Consider the following 18,525-nt stretch of genomic DNA (forward strand, 5'->3'; position numbering starts at 1 on the left):
TCTCTCCTGAACATGGCCGGAGAAGAGGCCGACAAATATATATGCATGTATGTGTACCTTTTTGTACATTGTGGGAGGAGAGAGATGATTTGAGGGTAATGACTTTGGGATAGACTTATATAGATACTAGGTTTTGGCCGTCGTGCGAGCACGAGGATTTTGTGCCCGTGGAATGTCTAAAATTGGAGAATAGGAAGGCATAATTGTGCACAAAAGGATTTACAAGTACTGAATAATTCCAAAGGAGAAGGATGCAGTATTTGCCGGTATGGATCGTGTCCTTCTGATCAATCATATTTCATCTCAATATGATCTTTATTCAAGATTACAGTATTGAAATCCAGTTACGCTCACACGATAAAATAAGTTTGTAACCATTTCCCAGTTGATGATCGAACTGCACAAAATACACTCCAACCGTACTCCATTATCAATGCGAATTGGCCAAGATTTTGATCCATGCCTTGGCACTATCCAGGTTATTCTGCCAGCACCTTGTAACAAATGCCTGCATCCCCGTGGCAAGAGCTATACAATACAATACAAAATGATGAATTAAAGAATTCGACCATTGAACCAAGCAAATTATGGTCCAATACATCCTCTAAATACCAGCAACTACCAACACCTTCAAAAACAAAAAACTCATCCTCATAAACTAATCATAAAACATTCACATCATAAAGCAAATTCATCCTCATAAACCCTAAACATTCACTCAATTATATAGTACTACTTCTTAGTTTTTACTGAAAGGGATGATATAGTCTCTCCCAATCTCAAAACGAACAAAGAAATAACCCTACAAATTCAGCGTAACACTGAAAATTAGCACAATCATAGCAAAGAACTAAACTCTATTTTTCCTGAAAATGTAACTAATAGTCATATAAACATACTTTTTTTGCATCAAAACTCAAGGAATAAGGAAACCCTAGGCTGAAATTTTTTGTAAACTAACTACAGGAAGATGGATGGGCAGCCACGACACGCCGCCTTTGAACAGCAAATCAAAATCAAGAACCCTGCTACAGTTGCCATCAGCGAAGCATGAGAGAGGGAGAGATTATTGACCCAAGGAAGAAGTTTCTGAAGAAATTGTACCAATGTCGAAGGCTCCTTCATACGAACGTATACATCTCATTCTATGGCCCGTCAAATCTGCCTCTTTCTCTCCGTCTTTCTCTCTCTCTCTAAACATGTTGATCTCCTTCTTCACTATGTATGTCTGTGTGTGTTCTGAGCGAGAGAGAACAAGAGACGCAAACAGTTTTTTTGCAACGTGGCTGTAAGTTGTCCGTCAGATGGACGGAATTGCCCCTCATGGCAAAGGCAGAGGGCTGCCAATTGAGGGACACAATTGGAAAATCGGACAAAAAGTGCCAACCAATGAAATTGGCCGCAACGCTCTTTTACTTACAAGTTACGATAAAGGATTAGATAGATCTTTAATGACAAAGATAACGATACTAAACTACACATCTATACAAAAAGAGAACCAGTTTGGCGTATCCCTTTTTGAGGCTGTGTCACTTAGTTAGTCCAGAAACAACCTTGTAATCTACACAAACTAAAGAGGCCTCTACATGGATCATTTGAAAACGATTCCACAAACTAAGCTCTATTTCATTTTTCAACTTTAATCCTGTTTTACAGGTTCTAATTAGCTACTATGTAGTAACACTTTTGAATTAAAAAAGGAAGATTGTGCTGGGAACAAAAGAAACTTAAGACCCTTGAGGTAGGAAGAAGCCTTTGGCAATTGTATAGCAGGGGTTAAGAAGCCGATCAAAAAAAAGAGGTCAAGAAACGTTAATTCTAACCTTTGATATAGTAGTTCTCCAACCTTCTAGGTCCTGCTGTAAAGGATATAAAAGACATGTAGCAGACATAAATTATATAGTGGAAAACCATTAGTTGCAAACAAAGAATAGATTAACAAACATCACCCAATCAGAGAAATAAAACCATATAGCTGAAGAAGAGAACTACAACATTAACTAACAAAATTACCCATTCAGAGAAGATCTAAAGATACCAAGAATAACTAAATTGGAAATTAGAGAAGAGAATATATATTCACCACATAATAAATTGAATAAATTTAGACTCAAACCAGGACAAAATCTTTTATACCTTTGAGCCTCGTTTTGGCTTTCTACAAGCGAAGATTCGAAGTATGCTTCGATGAATCTTCCAAGGCTAGAAAACCCTTGTTCACTGACAGATGCGTACCTGAACTCAGAGCAACCAGAGCCAGACAAAACGTTTTAAAAAAAAATTTAAAAAATTACGCACAAAAAAAAGAGATCGATTCAAAAGAACTTACGTACATGTATTTTTTCATCAGAGTGACCAGTGGTGAGTGAGATAGGAAGCAGAGCTTTGCAAGTTAAATAGTCCTATGCACAGTTCTTCCCAATCCATCCACTTTGACTACGGATGAAACACTGAGAAACCAACCATCAGAGAGAGAGAGAGAGAGACCAACCATTCAGATCGACGTGGGCGTTGTCGTCGGAATCGACTTCGGAAATCATCATCTCGATCTCCTCCGATGTGACGGTGTAGCAGAGGTAGAGCGAACCAAAGATGCAAGGTAGAGCTCCGAGAGAAAAAGATGAGGGTTTAGAGCATCCCAATGTGGATGTATTTTAGCAGGGGATGAATAGTTATTTTAGATGTAAAAAGTGGTTAAAAGTTAATTGGATGTAAAATAGAACTCATTCCTATCCAATGGTGAAATGTAAAAAAAGGATGGATAATTAATTAACTTTCTCTCCTCCTTAATTTTCCTTAACTTTCTTAATCCTAATTCAAGTACTACTTCCGTTGAAAAATAATTTTGGTATCTGGTGGTAATTGAGGACTTCAAAAAAAAACCTATTCCGAAAAAAAAAAAATTACTTCCGTTCCATTTTTTTTTTGGACTTCTCATCCACTTCAATTACACCATTTTACTTCATCTATTTACTCCCATCAATTCTCAACCACATCATTTACTTGATCAGAGTTGAACGATTTTCCTCTCGCACAACGACTTCCTTTTGCCATAATTGATGCACTATTTTTTTTGGAGGGTGTTTGTGGGGAATGAAGAAAATTTTTGTTGTCTAAAAAATCCTGGTAACACATATTTATAGGCTGGGAAAAAAAATGACCATTGCAGATTTTTTTCATCACCAAAACATCCATTGGGTTGGGTCACCAACGGTCGGATGCTAATTTAAAAAAAAAAAAAAACCAACGGTCGGATTATTGGCTAAGATTCCAACCCAACTTTACTCTTTCTCATCCGTTCTTTCTCTCTCTCTACGAACATAGACCCCCCTCCCCCCCCCCCCCCCCCCCCTCCTCAAACCAGACGACGACCTCTCTCTCTGCAGCAAACCTCTCTCTCTGGTTCGTAGAACCCAGCCCTCGTCTCCTTTTCTCTGAACCGAAGGGAAATCACAGGCGGAAGGGCATATCCAGCGAGAGTTTCAAAACGGCACAGCCGGCGGCATGCATATGCGCCGTCCATGGATCGTCAAGAATTGGGGTAGGAGACGGTCATCTCCGGATTCCGGCGTGTTCTTCCAATTTCCGACGAGTTTCCGACGAAATCAGGTAATCTCCGGCTGTCCAAAATTCTGGTACAATCAGTTGGTGATGACCTGTCAATTTATAGCTGCAGCCAAAAGGGGATGCAAATATACATCTCCCTTTCCATTTGTGCTATTTTCCATCTCCGAAATTCTTATTTTACATCCCCATTGGAGCAATTTTTTTTACATCTGGGTTCTATTATAACTATACCACTTGGTTTTACATCCCCATTGGGGATGCTCTTATGTGTAGGCTGTTGGTGTGTATGAGGGAGAGAGGAAGGAGGAGAGATATTTACCAGAGAAAATAAGTCGTCGGTGCACGAGCATTTACACAGGCCACGTGGTTGCATATTCTCCATCCACTCCCTGTAAACTTGAAATGTCGAAAATACACACAAAGGTAAAGCTATGGACTCTCCAATCCAGGGGCTTAATTGGAAAAATTGAACAAATTGTCCAAACCCTTTCAACGTTCTTTTATTACAAGGTTAGATACTTGATATGCGTAAACGTCGGTGGTGGTGGGGTCGCCGGTGGTGGGGCGTGTTCGTTTCAGATCTAATTTTTGGGATCAAAAAACTCTGAAAATTGTGTTTTTTAATTTTTTTAATTTTGACATTCACACACATTTTTTTTGGAATATCCAAGAAAAATTCAAAAAAGTTAGTACATTTTTTTACTTCTTATTGGATATTTCCAAAAAAATGTTTGGGTAAATGTCATAATTTTTATTCATACGATTTTTTCATCAAGAAAAATCAATAATTTATAAAAGGTTGGTGCAAAACTAACAAATACAAACAATTTGAATAAAGTCAAAACAAAATTCTCTCCGTATAGGGAAATTTTGAATAAGTCTATACATGTACAAGTATATCCATATATACACACATATGGAGACCGTTAGCAACAGCAGAGCCATAGGGGTTGGTGCCACCCCATTTTCGAACACAGTAATTCTGTAATGCATTAACGTGGTTTAATGAGGTAGTATTTATTGGTACACGAACAACTTAATATTTTGTACTAATAAGGTAACGATTGCATTTTGAAAACTAACTGGTTTGGATTATAAAAATATCATTTCAACGAGTTTCATATGAATACCACAAGAGAGTTGGACCAAGGCTTCGTAATTTTTCACAACAAACAGAGTCCACAACATAGCAGAATTACATAACTTTACACTTAGTTTTCTATTTCACATTTTTTCACACAACATACAACAAGTATCCCTCGAACGGTGCCACTCCAGCGTTCAAACCTGGGCTCCACCACTCCCCTTTAGTGTTGAGATGGAGAATATCAGATTTTTGGGGATTAATATTCTTTAAGTAACCATGCACATAACAGGAACACAAATGGCTGCAAACGATCCGAGCCGCTCGCGAGCGGCTCGAAGCTCGGCTCGATAATGGCTCGGCTCGGCTCGGTTCGAGACACAAACGAACGAGCTCGAACTAAAATATTCGGCTCGTTTATGAAACGAGCCGAGCTCGAGCTAGTCGAAACTCAGCTCGAATTGGCTCGCGAGCCCAACTATATTTTATATATATATATATATACACAAATTATCAAGTGAGGGATCCCTCACTTTTTTAAAATGCGGGACTTTCATTTCCCGATCAAATTTTGAAAATCCGAACCGTTCAATGTGTGCAGAACGTGATTTTAAGGGTCCTCGCGAGAAATCAGCAAAAAAAATGACCGGAAAGGGCTTCATCCGAGCAGTTTTTTTGAACCGTTCAATGAAAACTGCTCGGATGAAGCCCTTCCCGGTCATTTTTTTTGCTGATTTCTCGCGGGGACCCTTAAAATCACGTTCTGATCACTTTGAGCGGCTTGGATCATCGAAATTCAATCGGGAAGGAAAGTCCCGCATTTAAAAAAAATAAGGGATCCCTCACCGGAACCTGACTGTGTATATATATATATATATATATATATATATATATATATATATATATATATTACTTACAGAGCTCGAGCTCGAGCTCGGCTCGCTCGGCTCGTTTATGATTACTTACAGAGCTCGAGCGAGCCGAGCTCGAGCTTTGTAAATACATCTCGAGCCGAGCTCGAGCTTTGTAAATACATCTCGAGCCGAGCTCGAGCTCGAGTCCTGCAGCTCGTCACGAGCTCAAGCCAACTAAATTTTTGGCGAGCCGAGCTCGAACACTCTGAAACTCGGCTCGGCTCGGCTCGTTTGCAGCCCTAATTACACAATCAATGTGTTGATTTGTGTAGTTGGACACAAACAATCAGTTACCCCAACACAAACTAACAGTTGCATTCTTGGCCCATATACACTCACACAACATGAACGAAGATTGACAGCAAACTTGGGCCTGTTCGGATGGGTATAAGGGAGGGGGTTTATGTGGGGGGATATTGAGGTGGGGGGCCCACTCTTAGGGCCCAATCAAATCCCACTTAGCTTATTTGAATTGACTATTACTATCAAATACGAGAGAATCATACCCACATTAAAAAGAACAAGGAACCAAAAAAAAACAAAAAAAAAACACCATAACATTGTTTCGTAGGGATTAAACAAATAACTTTTTTTTTCCTTTGCTCTCTCCCTCTCTAACCCTATAGAAGCCGCCGCCCCCTATCTCCCTCCTTCCCCTCCCTCCCAGGGTTTTACGCCCCAATGGGTGACGGGAGGCTCCCCCTCATGGGGTTTTTTCCATCTCCCGATCTTAGATCTCAAAGGTTTTCTCTTGTTCCCCCTTCACCCCTATCCTCCTCCCCAAACCACCATCCGCCGCCCCTCCGCCTCTTTCACCGTATAGTTCAATGGCTTTTGGAGGCCTCTTTCACCGTATAGTTCAATGGCTTTTGGAGGCAATGCCTTGTAGATCATGGTCGCCGGAGTGGAAGATCTAGGTAGGTGGATGAAGTCTGCTCCAATTCCATTACCGGTTTTTCTCTTCTTTTTTCTGGTTCTCTTCTTTGATGTCCCCTGTGTAGGATTTCTCCCCGTTTGTGGAGCTTCTATCACCCATGTGTGGGTGTTTTTGGTTGTTTTCTGCAATGCTCCGTTTGTTTGGAGCGATAGGTTTAGTTGGAGATAGGTGTAGTCTTTGGACTGAGTCCCCTTCTGTTTGGTTTCTTGATCCTTTATTTAGGGATGGAGTTTCCTCCTGATGTTCTGGTTCTTGGATCTATAATATCACATGTTGTCGTTTCGACAAAAAAAGAAGAAAAGAAATAACATTTATCTGACATGAAACCAAATTCGCCTTCCCAGTTCTAATAGGGTACAGGATCCTTATTCATTGCCACATGCACCAAGCAATGGGAAGTTGATGCCCTGTTTTGGCTAAAAAGAGTGGCTTCACCACTCTCGGACAGTCAAAAACATGCACACCCACATTTAGGTGATCTTGAATAACTAAAATAAGCCCCCGATCCAATCTGTTTTTCGAGAAGTTCTGCTAATGCCTTGTACAGTAAATCATGTTTCAGAATACTCACTAAGCTGCTGGTTGTTGCTGTGTGATGCAATGTATATTTCCACCTCCCAAAGCAATCTCCCTCGCACCTTCTACCCTTACAACCTGAACAACCACCAAGAAGATTAAGCCTGTTTTAGTAATCTGGACCAATATTTATATATGCTACATGGAACATCAAACGAAAATGAATAACCCTTCTAGTCCTAAAACCGCTATTAGACAGTTCATTTTGTTTTGTACATTGGCAAATGAATCCATGATTCCAGTCTAACTGTACTAATGTTGCAATATTCCGAAAAAGATTGTCCCTCTAAATACTTGATAAACAAGATGGAAGAATTTAATTTACTCCCAAATGCCCAGAAGCCGAAAGGATCGACTGAATAAAAAATTTAACAAGAGAAACCATCCTTAAACTTTCAATACAGTTCAAGCAATAGCACTCCCCTTCCAACAGAGATAACATGCAATTCTTGGATTTAAAAAACTATGGTCACTCTAAAATAAAATTTCACGTGCTTGTTGAGTAGTAAATAAAACAAATTTTCCGAGTTACAAAATTTGAGGATTGGCTGTTACATTCAGAAGCAGAGAGGCATTGTTTTACAATGCCATGTTGCAGAACATCCATAAGATAACATATTTGGCAAATCAAACCATTTGGGCCTTTTGGACTATTGCCCTGTCCCATGGCATTCTTACTAATTGTCATAATAAAGTAACCAAATAAACTACACCAATGATGATGCCTTTTAATAAAACCACCAATTCTAACATTCAAATTCTATTCCATGTAATTACTAGCAAAGTGGTCAATTGTTAAGACCTTCCACGTTCCCTACAGTGGTCGTTTATCGTACTTATGTTCGGATCCAATATTCGAAGCTTTTTCAATCATCTGCATCTTATTCATCATCACCGATCCAAATGAGTTGTATCAAAGACTAAAACAGAGGAAAAGTCTTGCAGTAAATAACCCATTTAGAATCTCAAGACAAAAGCTAGCAATATATCATCCACCATGCGCTCTAGAAATGAAGGTTGTGAAGTGCCCAAATAACCCAGCATTATCACTTACTTCATGATCTGGAAAGGCTGAAGAGAGGACACGAACGGCTTCGTCATCCCACTTTTGGTCCCCAAATTGTGGTGTTATGATACCTCCATTTGCAATGTAGAAGTTCAAATAAGAAGCAGCAAGCCTTGTGCCCGGCGGTCTTGGTTTAGCCTCACCATCCTGCTCTCAACATATTAACCAGGTAAAGACTAAATGTATTTCATTTACTGTCTCACAAGACAGAGCTAGTCACTAAAATACAATTGAGAAAGTGAAAATCAAGACAGCAGAAACAACTACATTGGTGCACTCCAGAAATATTTACGAGGTTTTTTTTTCCCCTCAGGAGGTTATATAATGGCTTGCATAAAGCGTTTAGCGTCACAGAGACAAACTCACGTGGACACCTTAGGTTTTTTGCATATGCATTTGTGCGTGTGCGTTGCAACAAAGAAAAATACATTAGTTGAGTTCAAGAATAAGAGATCGGAATTTGGTTACAAAAAAGAGAGGAAGTAATGGAGAACTGCCTCCCAGCATCTTCACAGGAAGGTTTTAAGGAGAATAACAATCCCAACAGGACAGCAGGAAATATCAAACAAGCCTTGAAAGTTGAATTTTGAATGGTAAATTTGGGCAATGAAAAAGGTAGTTTCAGCTACGTTTCCCTTATGGAACAAAATAAAAAACATATTTACCTGAATTAATCCTGCTGCCTCCTTATCTGTCATATACAGCGGCCCAGGTACATGGAGTTTAATTATTTCTAGTTTTCTACCTTTAGCGTCAGTAGCATTTGAGAGAACCGAAATGGCTTGTAAGGATCGCTCATATTGAGGATCTGATACATCATCAGTCCAGGACAGCAAAACCACGCCAGGCTTCACAAAACAGCACATATTGTCAATATGACCATTAGTATCGTCATCACCTGCAAATCGGCATGGTAAAGGACTTCAGTTCACTAATAAGATACTTTTTAAGCTTGGGTTTTCTTTTTAGTACGTTTTCCTCTTCAAAAGTCAATAGAAAAGCAAATTTCATAGGAAGCAGCAAAACCTCAAATATTTTACACAAAGGAACTCTCAAAACTCCGATATTCAAAACAAATAATTCTGAATAACATAACTGTTTAACAATAGAACCTAATAGATGCAAAACTTCCCACAGAAACCAACATGAGTGGTAATATACTAATATGGATGCCATATCACAGAAACAACTAACGAAAAATAACAAAAAAAACAGAACTAAGGAATTAGAGTTTCAGCGTGAGCGAGGCTGTTGGTAATAAGGACCAAAAAGCATTGGTGAAACATCTACAAAGGGCATCTCAAATATCATTTTAAATAATTATAGATAAAAATAGAGAACTAGGGAATTAGAGTTTCGGCGTGGGCAAGGCTGTTGGTAATAAAGACCAAAAAGCATTGGTGAAACATCTACAAAGAGCATCTCAAATATCATTTTAAACAAATAGAGCTGACCAGTGTAAATAGTATTCAAGGTGAATGAGTACCAAATAATCCATGAGGCAACCAAATAACCTTCTTGACTCCAAGATAAGCTTTAAGTTCATCCTCAATTTGCTCTTTGGTCAAATGAGGATTCCTGTTTTTATTCAGGAGGCACTCCTCGGTAGTTAGGCAAGTTCCTGAAGGAAGGAAACAAAATCTAAATGAATAAAAAACATGCAGTACTCAAAAGCTGAAGGAATTGAACAAATATTTGAAACATGCGCCAACAGGGTAAATGAAGTAAATAGTGAGTAATTCACCAGTTTTCTAGGCACAATCAAAAGGACATAGAGACACTAAAAGAAAAGAGCAGTACAAAATGACAAGCAATCGTTAAGCATTGGTGCATCACCAAAGCAGATTCCAGATTCCATCCATTTGTTATTATAATGATTGGAGTGATCCAACCTTGGTAACAATCATAAAAACAGATATTTCCAGAGGATGTTACTGAAAGGCATATATCCTAGCAATTCACAGGTATATGTCATTTCCATCATTGTGAATTAATTCTCTGAAACACTGCAAAAAACTGCTATGTAATTTTCTTAAGGCTTGAACTGGCCTCCACTATCAACTCCTTAATCAATTTCTTCGCTAACCATGCACGTGCATGTTTTTGTATGTACAGGAATGACACAAGAGCTCTAGATAAAATAGTAAGTAGATCAACTGCAGTAGGTAAAATGTGGCCATCATTAAAAAAATTCACATCACCTTCTCCATCTACATGAATGCTACCACCTTCAAGAATCATAGAGTGAGGAAACCTAGGAACCTTCTCGACTGCCAAAATCTAACAGCAAAAGAGAGCAGACAGGATCGGTTAGGAGATTATACAATATTATAGAAGTTTACATGTCAGAGAACATGAGAAGAAAACAGTGAAACAAAAATTTCTAACCTTCCTCGCAAGAAGAAGATCAAAACTCCAATCTGTGTAACAACCTTCTTCAATGCCTAGAAATGTCAACCCCACCAATATGAATCTAGTTTCGTTTAGCGAAGAACTTTACTTGTCTAGAAGAAATACTATTTATTAGTTACTGAAGCAAGTCTACCCGACGAATCTATGACAATTATAGTCTGCACCAAGTGTCAAGCAGCATGATGATCAAAAAGAAAAAGTGTCAAGCAGCAATATAAGTACGATTTACGGATTTAGCAGTATTTCCTACTACTTCGGAAATATAAACCATATACTCAAACAAAGTTTGCATATACAACATTTGGTTTTTGTTCAAAACCATTATTAGCAACAAAGTTATCAGTTTGAGAAAGCTTTTAATCAGATGCAGTAGAAAGTGTTTTGGAGAGATTTGACGATGAGATTAGGGATCACATTTGCCTAAACTTGGCATATGACATATCCTACAGGCCCTAACTACAGCCAAAGCTTTTAATCAGAAGCAGTAGAAAGTTGGGATAGATTTGACAATGAGATTTATGGAATCACGTTTGCATAAACTCGACATATTACGTATCCTACTACCTCACCTCCATAGCTATTAAAGTTCCAATCAATTCCAGCAACCTTTTGCTCCGGGCCCCCTAAAATTGATTTGATGTCTCTTACCACAAACTACGCAGACAAAATAGTCAACGATTTAGAGGTTCAATAGAAATTCCATCTATTACACAACCTAGAAAAGCAAAACAAATAAGAAGGAAGAATCTCACAGTTGGCCCAGTATCACGAAACCAAGAATCGTTCATGCTCATCTCAATAACCCTGATATTTGGTGGCAACTGACTGCGAGCATTTGTCCACTGGTCATGAAGTGAGTCAAAAGTCAGGCCAGGTAGATAACATAAGTCTCAAATATGTGGGACAAACCAACTTTACAAGTTACAACTAATACCAACCTGAGCAGCACTAGCACAGACAGTAACTGGTTCAAATTTTGAGATTGCAGATGCAACTTTGGCAAATACACTTTGTCCATGTACTGCATTATCTCGCCAATTATCTGGGCGTTCCTGTCATACATGATGAAGCTAGGAGGTAAAATCACACTGCGATTGTCCAAAATCTCAAAGCCCTTATTGCATTGTATTTACAGCAAAGATAGATAATGCTTCAGGAAACATAGCGATAGATTATATGGGAAGGTAAACATTCAAATGATAATTATAAAGGGACACAGAACATGTTATGGAGGACAGTAAGTAGAATGGATGATAGAACTTTTTATGAAATTAACCGATGTGGGACAAACTCCAACAGACAATGAACAAAACAAGTGAAATCCTTTTCATAGGAGGGGACTCAGACCACAGGGCAAGACGTGCATTGTAACTCATACTTTAGTCATACCATAACCAACTTGAGTTCTATTTTCACAGGCCAGTCAGGCCTTCTTGATCTTGCCAATCGCCAAAAGATTTTCTAGCGAATAACTACATGTAAAGGCTAAAAGGAACCAATCTGGGAACAAAAACTCAAGTACCCAGTTAAAAGCATTAATTGAGGGAGAGGTCAGCGGATAATTTATTTATTGAGTAACCAAAAGGAACTGCGTAGAATATCTACAGACAGATGACCGATGAAGAATGGAAGAAACCAATGAAGAATGGAAGATCAAATCATACAAACAATTGAAGAGACTGTGAGAGGGAGAGAGCTCACAGGCCAACCGATCCAACACTGAGAGTGAGATTCCCACTCTGCCGGCATACGATACCCATTGAGCGCCGGCGTTCCATCTGCATCCATTTTCACACACTCTCTCAGGTGAGTGTAGGGTTGGGACGATTGCAGTAGGGAAAGTACCTAGGACAGGCCAACCCAGTCGAAGACTCGAAGAAGAACAAGAACAAAAGAAGAAGAAGAACAGACGAAGAGGAACAAGAAGACGAATAGACGCCTGCTGCGATTATGGAGATCGCAAGGTCTGGTCTGTCTTCTCCTCGCAGCCAAGAACTCAGTTGTTGCAGAGAGAAGAACAAAGAGGCGTTAATTGTTGTCCGGTCCGCAAGGATAACTTAAAAATAATACAATTTTTATAAAAAAAAATTCAAACTTTTTTACAAATTAATATAACTCATTGATATCTAATAAGTTATTAAAAAATTTTAAATTTTTCTTAAAAAATCGTATTATTTCTAAGACTCTATTTTGCGAACTAGACAAACATACATACATTTTGGGACCGAGGGAGTAGTACGCTGGTGTAGGGTTCTGTTTTTAAAAAGATGGCAATTTTGCAATTTGTTCCAACTCTCCTTCCACTTCTCTTTAGGGCTGCAAACGAACTGAAACGAGCCGAGCTTTATGATGTTCAAGCTTGTTTATTACTTCTTCCGTTCCAAAATGAGTGACCTTTTTGAAAAAACGTGTCATTTTCAATTGCTTATATCTTTCAATGTGAATGTCAAAAAATCTGCAATATAGATCTTGTTTGATAGATTATAATTAGTTCTATTAAACAAAGTTTTCAAAATTATATAAAACTTCATAAATCGAAAGATATAAGCATTTGAAAATGGCACGGAGTCCCAAAAAGGTTACTCATTTTGAAACGAAGGGAGTAAGTTTATAACGAATACAAACTCGAGCTCAGTGAAAACTTGACGACTCGAGCTCGAGCCGAGCAGGTCTTGGCTTGACTCGAGCTCGAGCCGAGCAGAGCTTGCTCACGAGCCTTAACGAACCAACGAAAAATGTATATATATCCTCGCATAGGCCTAATACAACCAAAAATATTTTGATTGTGAAGGTATCTTTCATTTTCCTTGGAGCAGGGGTGTACTGGTGTGCGTGTGCTCTCGCTTCCCTTGGTTGACTAGAAAGTGAAAACGGAAAAAAAAATTATGAAATAACAATAAAAATCCTAAACTTAAGTATATATACCCCGGCTCGCGAGCCAACTCGAGCCGAGCTTATCCTACCTCGAGCTCGGCTCGTTTACAAAACAAGCTGAAAAAATCGGCTCGAGCTCGTTCGTTTAACTTCCGAGCCGAGCTTGAACGAGCCACTAACGAGTTGAGTTGCGAGCGGCTCGGTTCGTTTGCAGCCCTACGTCTCTTCTATCCTCTGGGATAGAAATTTTCCTAGTATTAACAATTCCAGCCCCTCACGGGAACCAAACACGGAAAAATGCGGGATTAGGCGCCCTTAGTTCAATCTCAGGTGCCTAATTTCTGAATCAAACAAGGCCAATGTTATACATGAGAAAAACCCATTGGGAAAATGGCCGCCTATAATGTGTTTTGATAATTAATACTCGTTGAGGACATTTTCAGCATTAACAAATGTTCTCAGTATGTTATTGGCGGGTATTACTTATCAAAACACGTCATTTTTCCAAACCCATTTAATTTCCCCCCATGTGGCCGGAGAAGAGGCTGACAAATATTTGCATATGTATATGTTTACCTTTGCATATGTATATGTTTACCTTATTGTACACGGTGGGAGAAGAGAGACGATTTGAGGGTAATGATACCTACCTGGCTACCTTGTTCCATTAACAACTTTTTTTTTATTTTTTTTGGTTTTGTCTTTATTTAAATTTTTGACAAATCAAAAAAAAAAAAAAAATGAAGCGCAAAACTAACAAAAGTGAAAAAATTTAAATAATAACAAAACAAAACAAAAAGTCCTAAAAGTCTTATAGGTAAACGTCGGTGGTGGTAGGGTCGCCGGTGCTGGGGCGTGTTCCTTCCAGATATGGTTTTGGGATCGGATCAAAAAACGCCGAAATTGTTTTTTTTTTTTAAGGGTGACACTAATGCCACGAGGGTATTTGTTAATAGCACGACTGTGTATTTAGTCTGACAGTTTTACCCTTAACTAGTCAACTGTTTCTTGACTCTTCCACTGACCCATTTTCTCTCACATCAATACACCCATTTCTACCATTCCCTCTCCGCTCTCCGAACTCCTCTGCTCTACTTCCCTCTCCCTCTCAATTGTTTCCTCATATTTCTCGTCTTTTTAATCCCAGTTCTCTTTATTTTGTGGATTGTTATCCCGAGGAAATAAAAAATAACATCCGAGGAAACAAATTCAGGATGCAAAAATTCTGAGTTCACTAATCAGAAATTCTTTCAAATCTCTAATGAGAATAGACCCTATTCTTGCAACTTGCCCCATGCGCACAAGACCATATTATTGCCAACCACTTTTCACCGATGACGTCGTCACTGCAGCAACGCCGCTGGCTTCTTAATCGAGCATCACTCAGTTTCTTCCTCTTTTTATCTAAACATATTACTTAAGGCATAACATTATCCTCTGTATCAAGCATGAAGAGGAAAAAAGATAAATTGAAAAGAGGGATGGATGGGGCGCCATGGCTGATTTCTAGTGAGAAAGAGAGGGCGAATTGGATTTTGTGGTGTTGAAAATTACAAAGGGTTGAAAGAAGTCAGGAAGGAGAGTTGAGGAATTGGAGTGGTGCGGAGAGCGGAGGAATTGGAGTGGTGTGCCTTTGAAGGAGAAGGGAAAAGGAAGGGTGAGTTGCTAAAACAATTGCGTGACAGAAGATTCTGTTGGTACATTGATTGATGATCTTGAAGCTATTAAGCAGGAGATTTTAGGTTACTACATTGGCTTGTTGGGTGCTCCTTTTGTAGGAAAAACTGACTCTATTCCTGCTCTTTCCCAAGCTATCCATCTAACTGTGCCACTTCACCTTAGGGATATGCTTATTGCCCGTGTTACTAAATCTAAAATTAAGGCTGCTTTCTTGTCCATTAATGGGGATAAGGCTCCTGGGCCTAATGGGTTCAATTTTATGTTTTTCCAGAAAAGTTGGGATGTGGTAGGTAGTGATTTTGTTACTGCAGTTGCCTCTTTCTTTGATTCTGGGATGCTCCTTAAAGAATGGAATGCCACTGCTATTTCCTTGATTCCGAAGGTCAGTGCCCCATCCTCTATTAGAGATTATTGACCTATATCTTGTTGCAATGTCAAGTATAAGTGCATTACTAAAATCCTAACTAATAGAATACAGAATGTTTTGCCTTTTGTTATTGATCAAGCTCGGTCTGCTTTTATCAAAGGTAGATCAATTATTGATAATGTCCTTTTGACGCAAGAATTAGTTAGAGGTTATCATCGTGATCATGGGGTTCCTAGATGTGCAATTAAAATTGATCTTATGAAGGCCTATGACGCTGTTGACTGGGAGTTCCTTTTTGACACTTCGATTTACATGGAATTCCCTAGTTTGTTTGTGCACTGGATTAAGCAATGTGTTTCCTCAGTGGTCATTAATGGGAGTATGGAAGGATACTTTCCTGGTCAGCGAGGGTTAAGACAAGGTGACCCTATCTCACCTTACCTCTTCCTGGTTGTTATGGAAGCCTTTGCATCTATTCTCAAATATAGAATCCAACATGGCAATTTTTCTTATCATCCCAAGTGTAGTGCTCTGAATATCTGCCACCTTGCTTTTGCTGATGATTTATTCTTTCTAAATAGTGTGGATCAGGTTTCTTTTGATCTTAATAATGGTGTGTTGTCTGATTTCCATTCCTTTTATGGGCTGCAACCTAATATCCAGAAAAGTGTTATTTTCTATGGGGGTGTTAATGAGCATCTTAAACTTTAGATGAGGGCATTCCTTCCTTTCCTTGAAGGCCACTTTCCAATTAAATACCTGGGGGTTCCTTTGATCTCTTCTAAACTCAAAGCTGCAGATTGTGCTATTTTAAAGGAGAAAATTCTTCATTGAATTCTGAGTTGGGATTCTAAGACCTTATCTTATGGTGGCAGGGCCTTACTCATTCAATCAGTCTTGTTTAGTATTCAAGTCTACTGGAGCTCTATTTTTATCATCCCTAGTAAGGTGATTAAGGAGATTGAAAGTACCCTTATGGCTTTTCTCTGGTTTGGTACTGAACTTAAGCATTCAGGGGCTAAAGTGAAGTGGGATCAGATTTGTTGTCCGAAGGAGGAAGGGGGTTTGGGATTCAGAAGAATTAAGGAATGGAATAGGGCTTTTATGCTCCGACACTAGTGGGCATTGTGCAAGAAGGCTGATACTTTGTGGGTAAAATGGATTCACACATATTTTATTAAAGAGAATTGTATTTGGACCATGGATATTCCTAGTGATTCTTCATGGACCATGAGGAAGATCCTTGGTTTAAGGAAATTGTGCCAACCTCTTATTAGATATCATGTCGGTAATGGGGCAAATACCTTCCTTTGGCTAGATAACTGGCACATTCTGGGACCTTTGTATGCTAAATTTGGTGAGAGGGTTGTGACTAATTTGGGCAGAGCTTTATGGGCTAAAGTGGCTACTATCATTGACCAAGGAGATTGGTGCTGGCCCAAATTGGGAAATCAGTCCATTCAAGCAATTATGGCTCCTACTCCTCCCAGTTTGAGACCAAATCTTACTGTTGAAGACTCTGTTAGTTGGATACCTCACCCAAGCGCCATCTTCATTGTTAGGTCAGCTTGGAATGCCATTAGGAAGAGGTATCCTATTCAGCCTTGGCACAAGATTATATGGACTGGTAATGCAGTGCCTAGATGGTCTTTTAATCTTTGGTTGGTTGTCCTTCAAAGATTGAGCACAAAGGATAGGTTGAATAGTTGGGGTTTGCACTTGGATGGAACCTGTTCTCTTTATAATTCGGCTGCTGAAACTCATCAACATTTATTTTTTGAATGCCCATTTTCAACTGTTGTGTGGCAGCATTTGGTTAATAAGAACATGGTTTTGGATTCCTAGCAACTTGGTGGAGGTCCTTGATTGGTATGGTGTGCAGGTGAAGGGTAAAAGCTTGAGGTGTATGAGTCTTACGTGTTCTTTGGTTGCTGCTGCTTATAGGCTTTGGAGAGAGAGGAATTGTCGAATTTTCAAAGGGAAAGCTATGGGGCATGATTAGCTGATGAAAGGCATTGCAGATGGTGTTAGAGATTTCCTAAGCACAAGGAGAAACGTAAAGCAATCTCTGAAGAATCAAGACCTATGCAGGTAATGGGGCGTACCTAATAGGATTTTCTTCCCTGTATAGTTTTCTTTTGTTAGATATTGGCTGTTTTTATGGTTATATTTGTTGGTTGTTATATGGAATTCCATCCTTAGACAATGATTTTTGTGGTTGAGCTTAATCAGATTCACACTTATCCAAAAAAAAACAATTGTGTGAAGAGAGGAGAGGCATTGATTTCTCCGTCAATTTGTTTGAACAATTTGTCGTGTGCCTAACAAATACCCTCGTGGCATTAGCGCCACCCTTTTTTTAATATATATATATATATATATATATATATATATATACATATACGGGGCGGTTCCGGGGACACTTAAAAAAATCCTTAAAAAAACACTTCATAGTTCCCGATCGAATTTTGATGATCTGGGCCGCTCAATATGATCAGAACGTGATTTTAAGGGTGCCCGCGAGAAATCAGCAAAAAAAAAGACCGGGAAGGGCTTCATCCGAACAGTTTTTTATTGAACTTTATTGAACGGTCCAATAAAAAACTGCTCAAATCAAGCCCTTCCCGGTTAGTTTTTATGCCAGTTTCTCGCGGGCACCCTTAAAATCACGTTTTGAGCACATTGAGCGGCTCGAATCATCAAAATTTGATCGGGAATTATGAGATTAAGATTTGGAGTGTTTTTTTAAGGATTTTTTTAAGTGTCCCCGGAACCATCCATATATATATTGGGCCGCAAGTTGGGGGTTGGGTTGGGGGCTGAGTTTTAAAAGTAGACTTACTGTAGATTCAATCATAACTTTTCTTTTTCCTTTTTTTTTTTCAATACCAGGTGTCATTTTTCGCCATTTCAACATCAGCCACCGTTAGCCACATAATCATTTTCTGCCATGGCGGTGACAGAAGGGTAACATTCAAATTTTGTCAAAAAATATAAGGATGAAATTGACACGTAAAATCTTGTAGGGATGAAATTGAAACTTAAGAG

The 18,525-nt window shown here is 39.0% G+C and overlaps 2 protein-coding genes and 1 long non-coding RNA gene across 4 annotated transcripts; 1 reads left to right on the forward strand and 2 right to left on the reverse strand.

Annotated features, from left to right (window-relative positions):
* Positions 1-237: 237 nt before the first annotated feature.
* LOC131336387 (uncharacterized) lies at positions 238-1,166 on the reverse strand. The gene is made up of 2 exons (XR_009202810.1): positions 1,105-1,166; positions 238-508 (listed from the first exon to the last, which is right to left on the reverse strand). It is a non-coding gene; the product is annotated as an uncharacterized LOC131336387 (long non-coding RNA).
* Positions 1,167-6,781: 5,615 nt separating this feature from the next.
* LOC131298011 (agmatine deiminase-like) lies at positions 6,782-12,604 on the reverse strand. 2 transcript variants are annotated; one of them, XM_058323268.1, is made up of 10 exons: positions 12,258-12,604; positions 11,495-11,608; positions 11,309-11,398; positions 11,126-11,210; positions 10,533-10,588; positions 10,346-10,424; positions 9,631-9,765; positions 8,810-9,042; positions 8,133-8,291; positions 6,782-7,156 (listed from the first exon to the last, which is right to left on the reverse strand). In XM_058323268.1, the coding sequence occupies exons 1-10, from the start codon at positions 12,342-12,344 to the stop codon at positions 7,073-7,075; spliced, it is 1,122 nt and encodes a 373-aa protein (XP_058179251.1). In that variant the 5' UTR covers positions 12,345-12,604; the 3' UTR covers positions 6,782-7,072. The 2 variants fall into 2 exon arrangements, with proteins under 2 accessions (XP_058179251.1, XP_058179252.1); XM_058323269.1 differs by lacking the exons at positions 10,346-10,424; positions 10,533-10,588 and having other exon boundaries at positions 12,258-12,576.
* A 4,073-nt stretch (positions 12,605-16,677) lies between these two features.
* On the forward strand, positions 16,678-17,679 carry LOC131298685 (uncharacterized). The gene is made up of 4 exons (XM_058324161.1): positions 16,678-17,174; positions 17,287-17,359; positions 17,509-17,568; positions 17,623-17,679. The coding sequence occupies exons 1-4, from the start codon at positions 16,678-16,680 to the stop codon at positions 17,677-17,679; spliced, it is 687 nt and encodes a 228-aa protein (XP_058180144.1).
* The last annotated feature ends 846 nt before the right edge of the window (positions 17,680-18,525 follow it).

This window comes from Rhododendron vialii, chromosome 8a (genome assembly GCF_030253575.1).
Source record: "Rhododendron vialii isolate Sample 1 chromosome 8a, ASM3025357v1".
NCBI lineage: Eukaryota > Viridiplantae > Streptophyta > Magnoliopsida > Ericales > Ericaceae > Rhododendron > Rhododendron vialii.

Coding starts and splice junctions, on each gene's coding strand:
- LOC131298011 (XM_058323268.1), bottom strand. CDS start 12,344: ATGGATGCAGATGGAACGCCGGCGCTCAATGGGTATCGTATGCCGGCA. Junction 10,589..11,125: donor GAACTTTAATAGCTATGGAG/GTGAGGTAGTAG, acceptor TGACATTTCTAG/GCATTGAAGAAGGTTGTTAC. Junction 9,766..10,345: donor CATTCATGTAGATGGAGAAG/GTGATGTGAATT, acceptor TCCTTCCTTCAG/GAACTTGCCTAACTACCGAG.
- LOC131298685 (XM_058324161.1), top strand. CDS start 16,678: ATGGATATTCCTAGTGATTCTTCATGGACCATGAGGAAGATCCTTGGT. Junction 17,175..17,286: donor AGATTGAGCACAAAGGATAG/GTTGAATAGTTG, acceptor GTTGTGTGGCAG/CATTTGGTTAATAAGAACAT. Junction 17,569..17,622: donor AAGAATCAAGACCTATGCAG/GTAATGGGGCGT, acceptor TTCTTTTGTTAG/ATATTGGCTGTTTTTATGGT.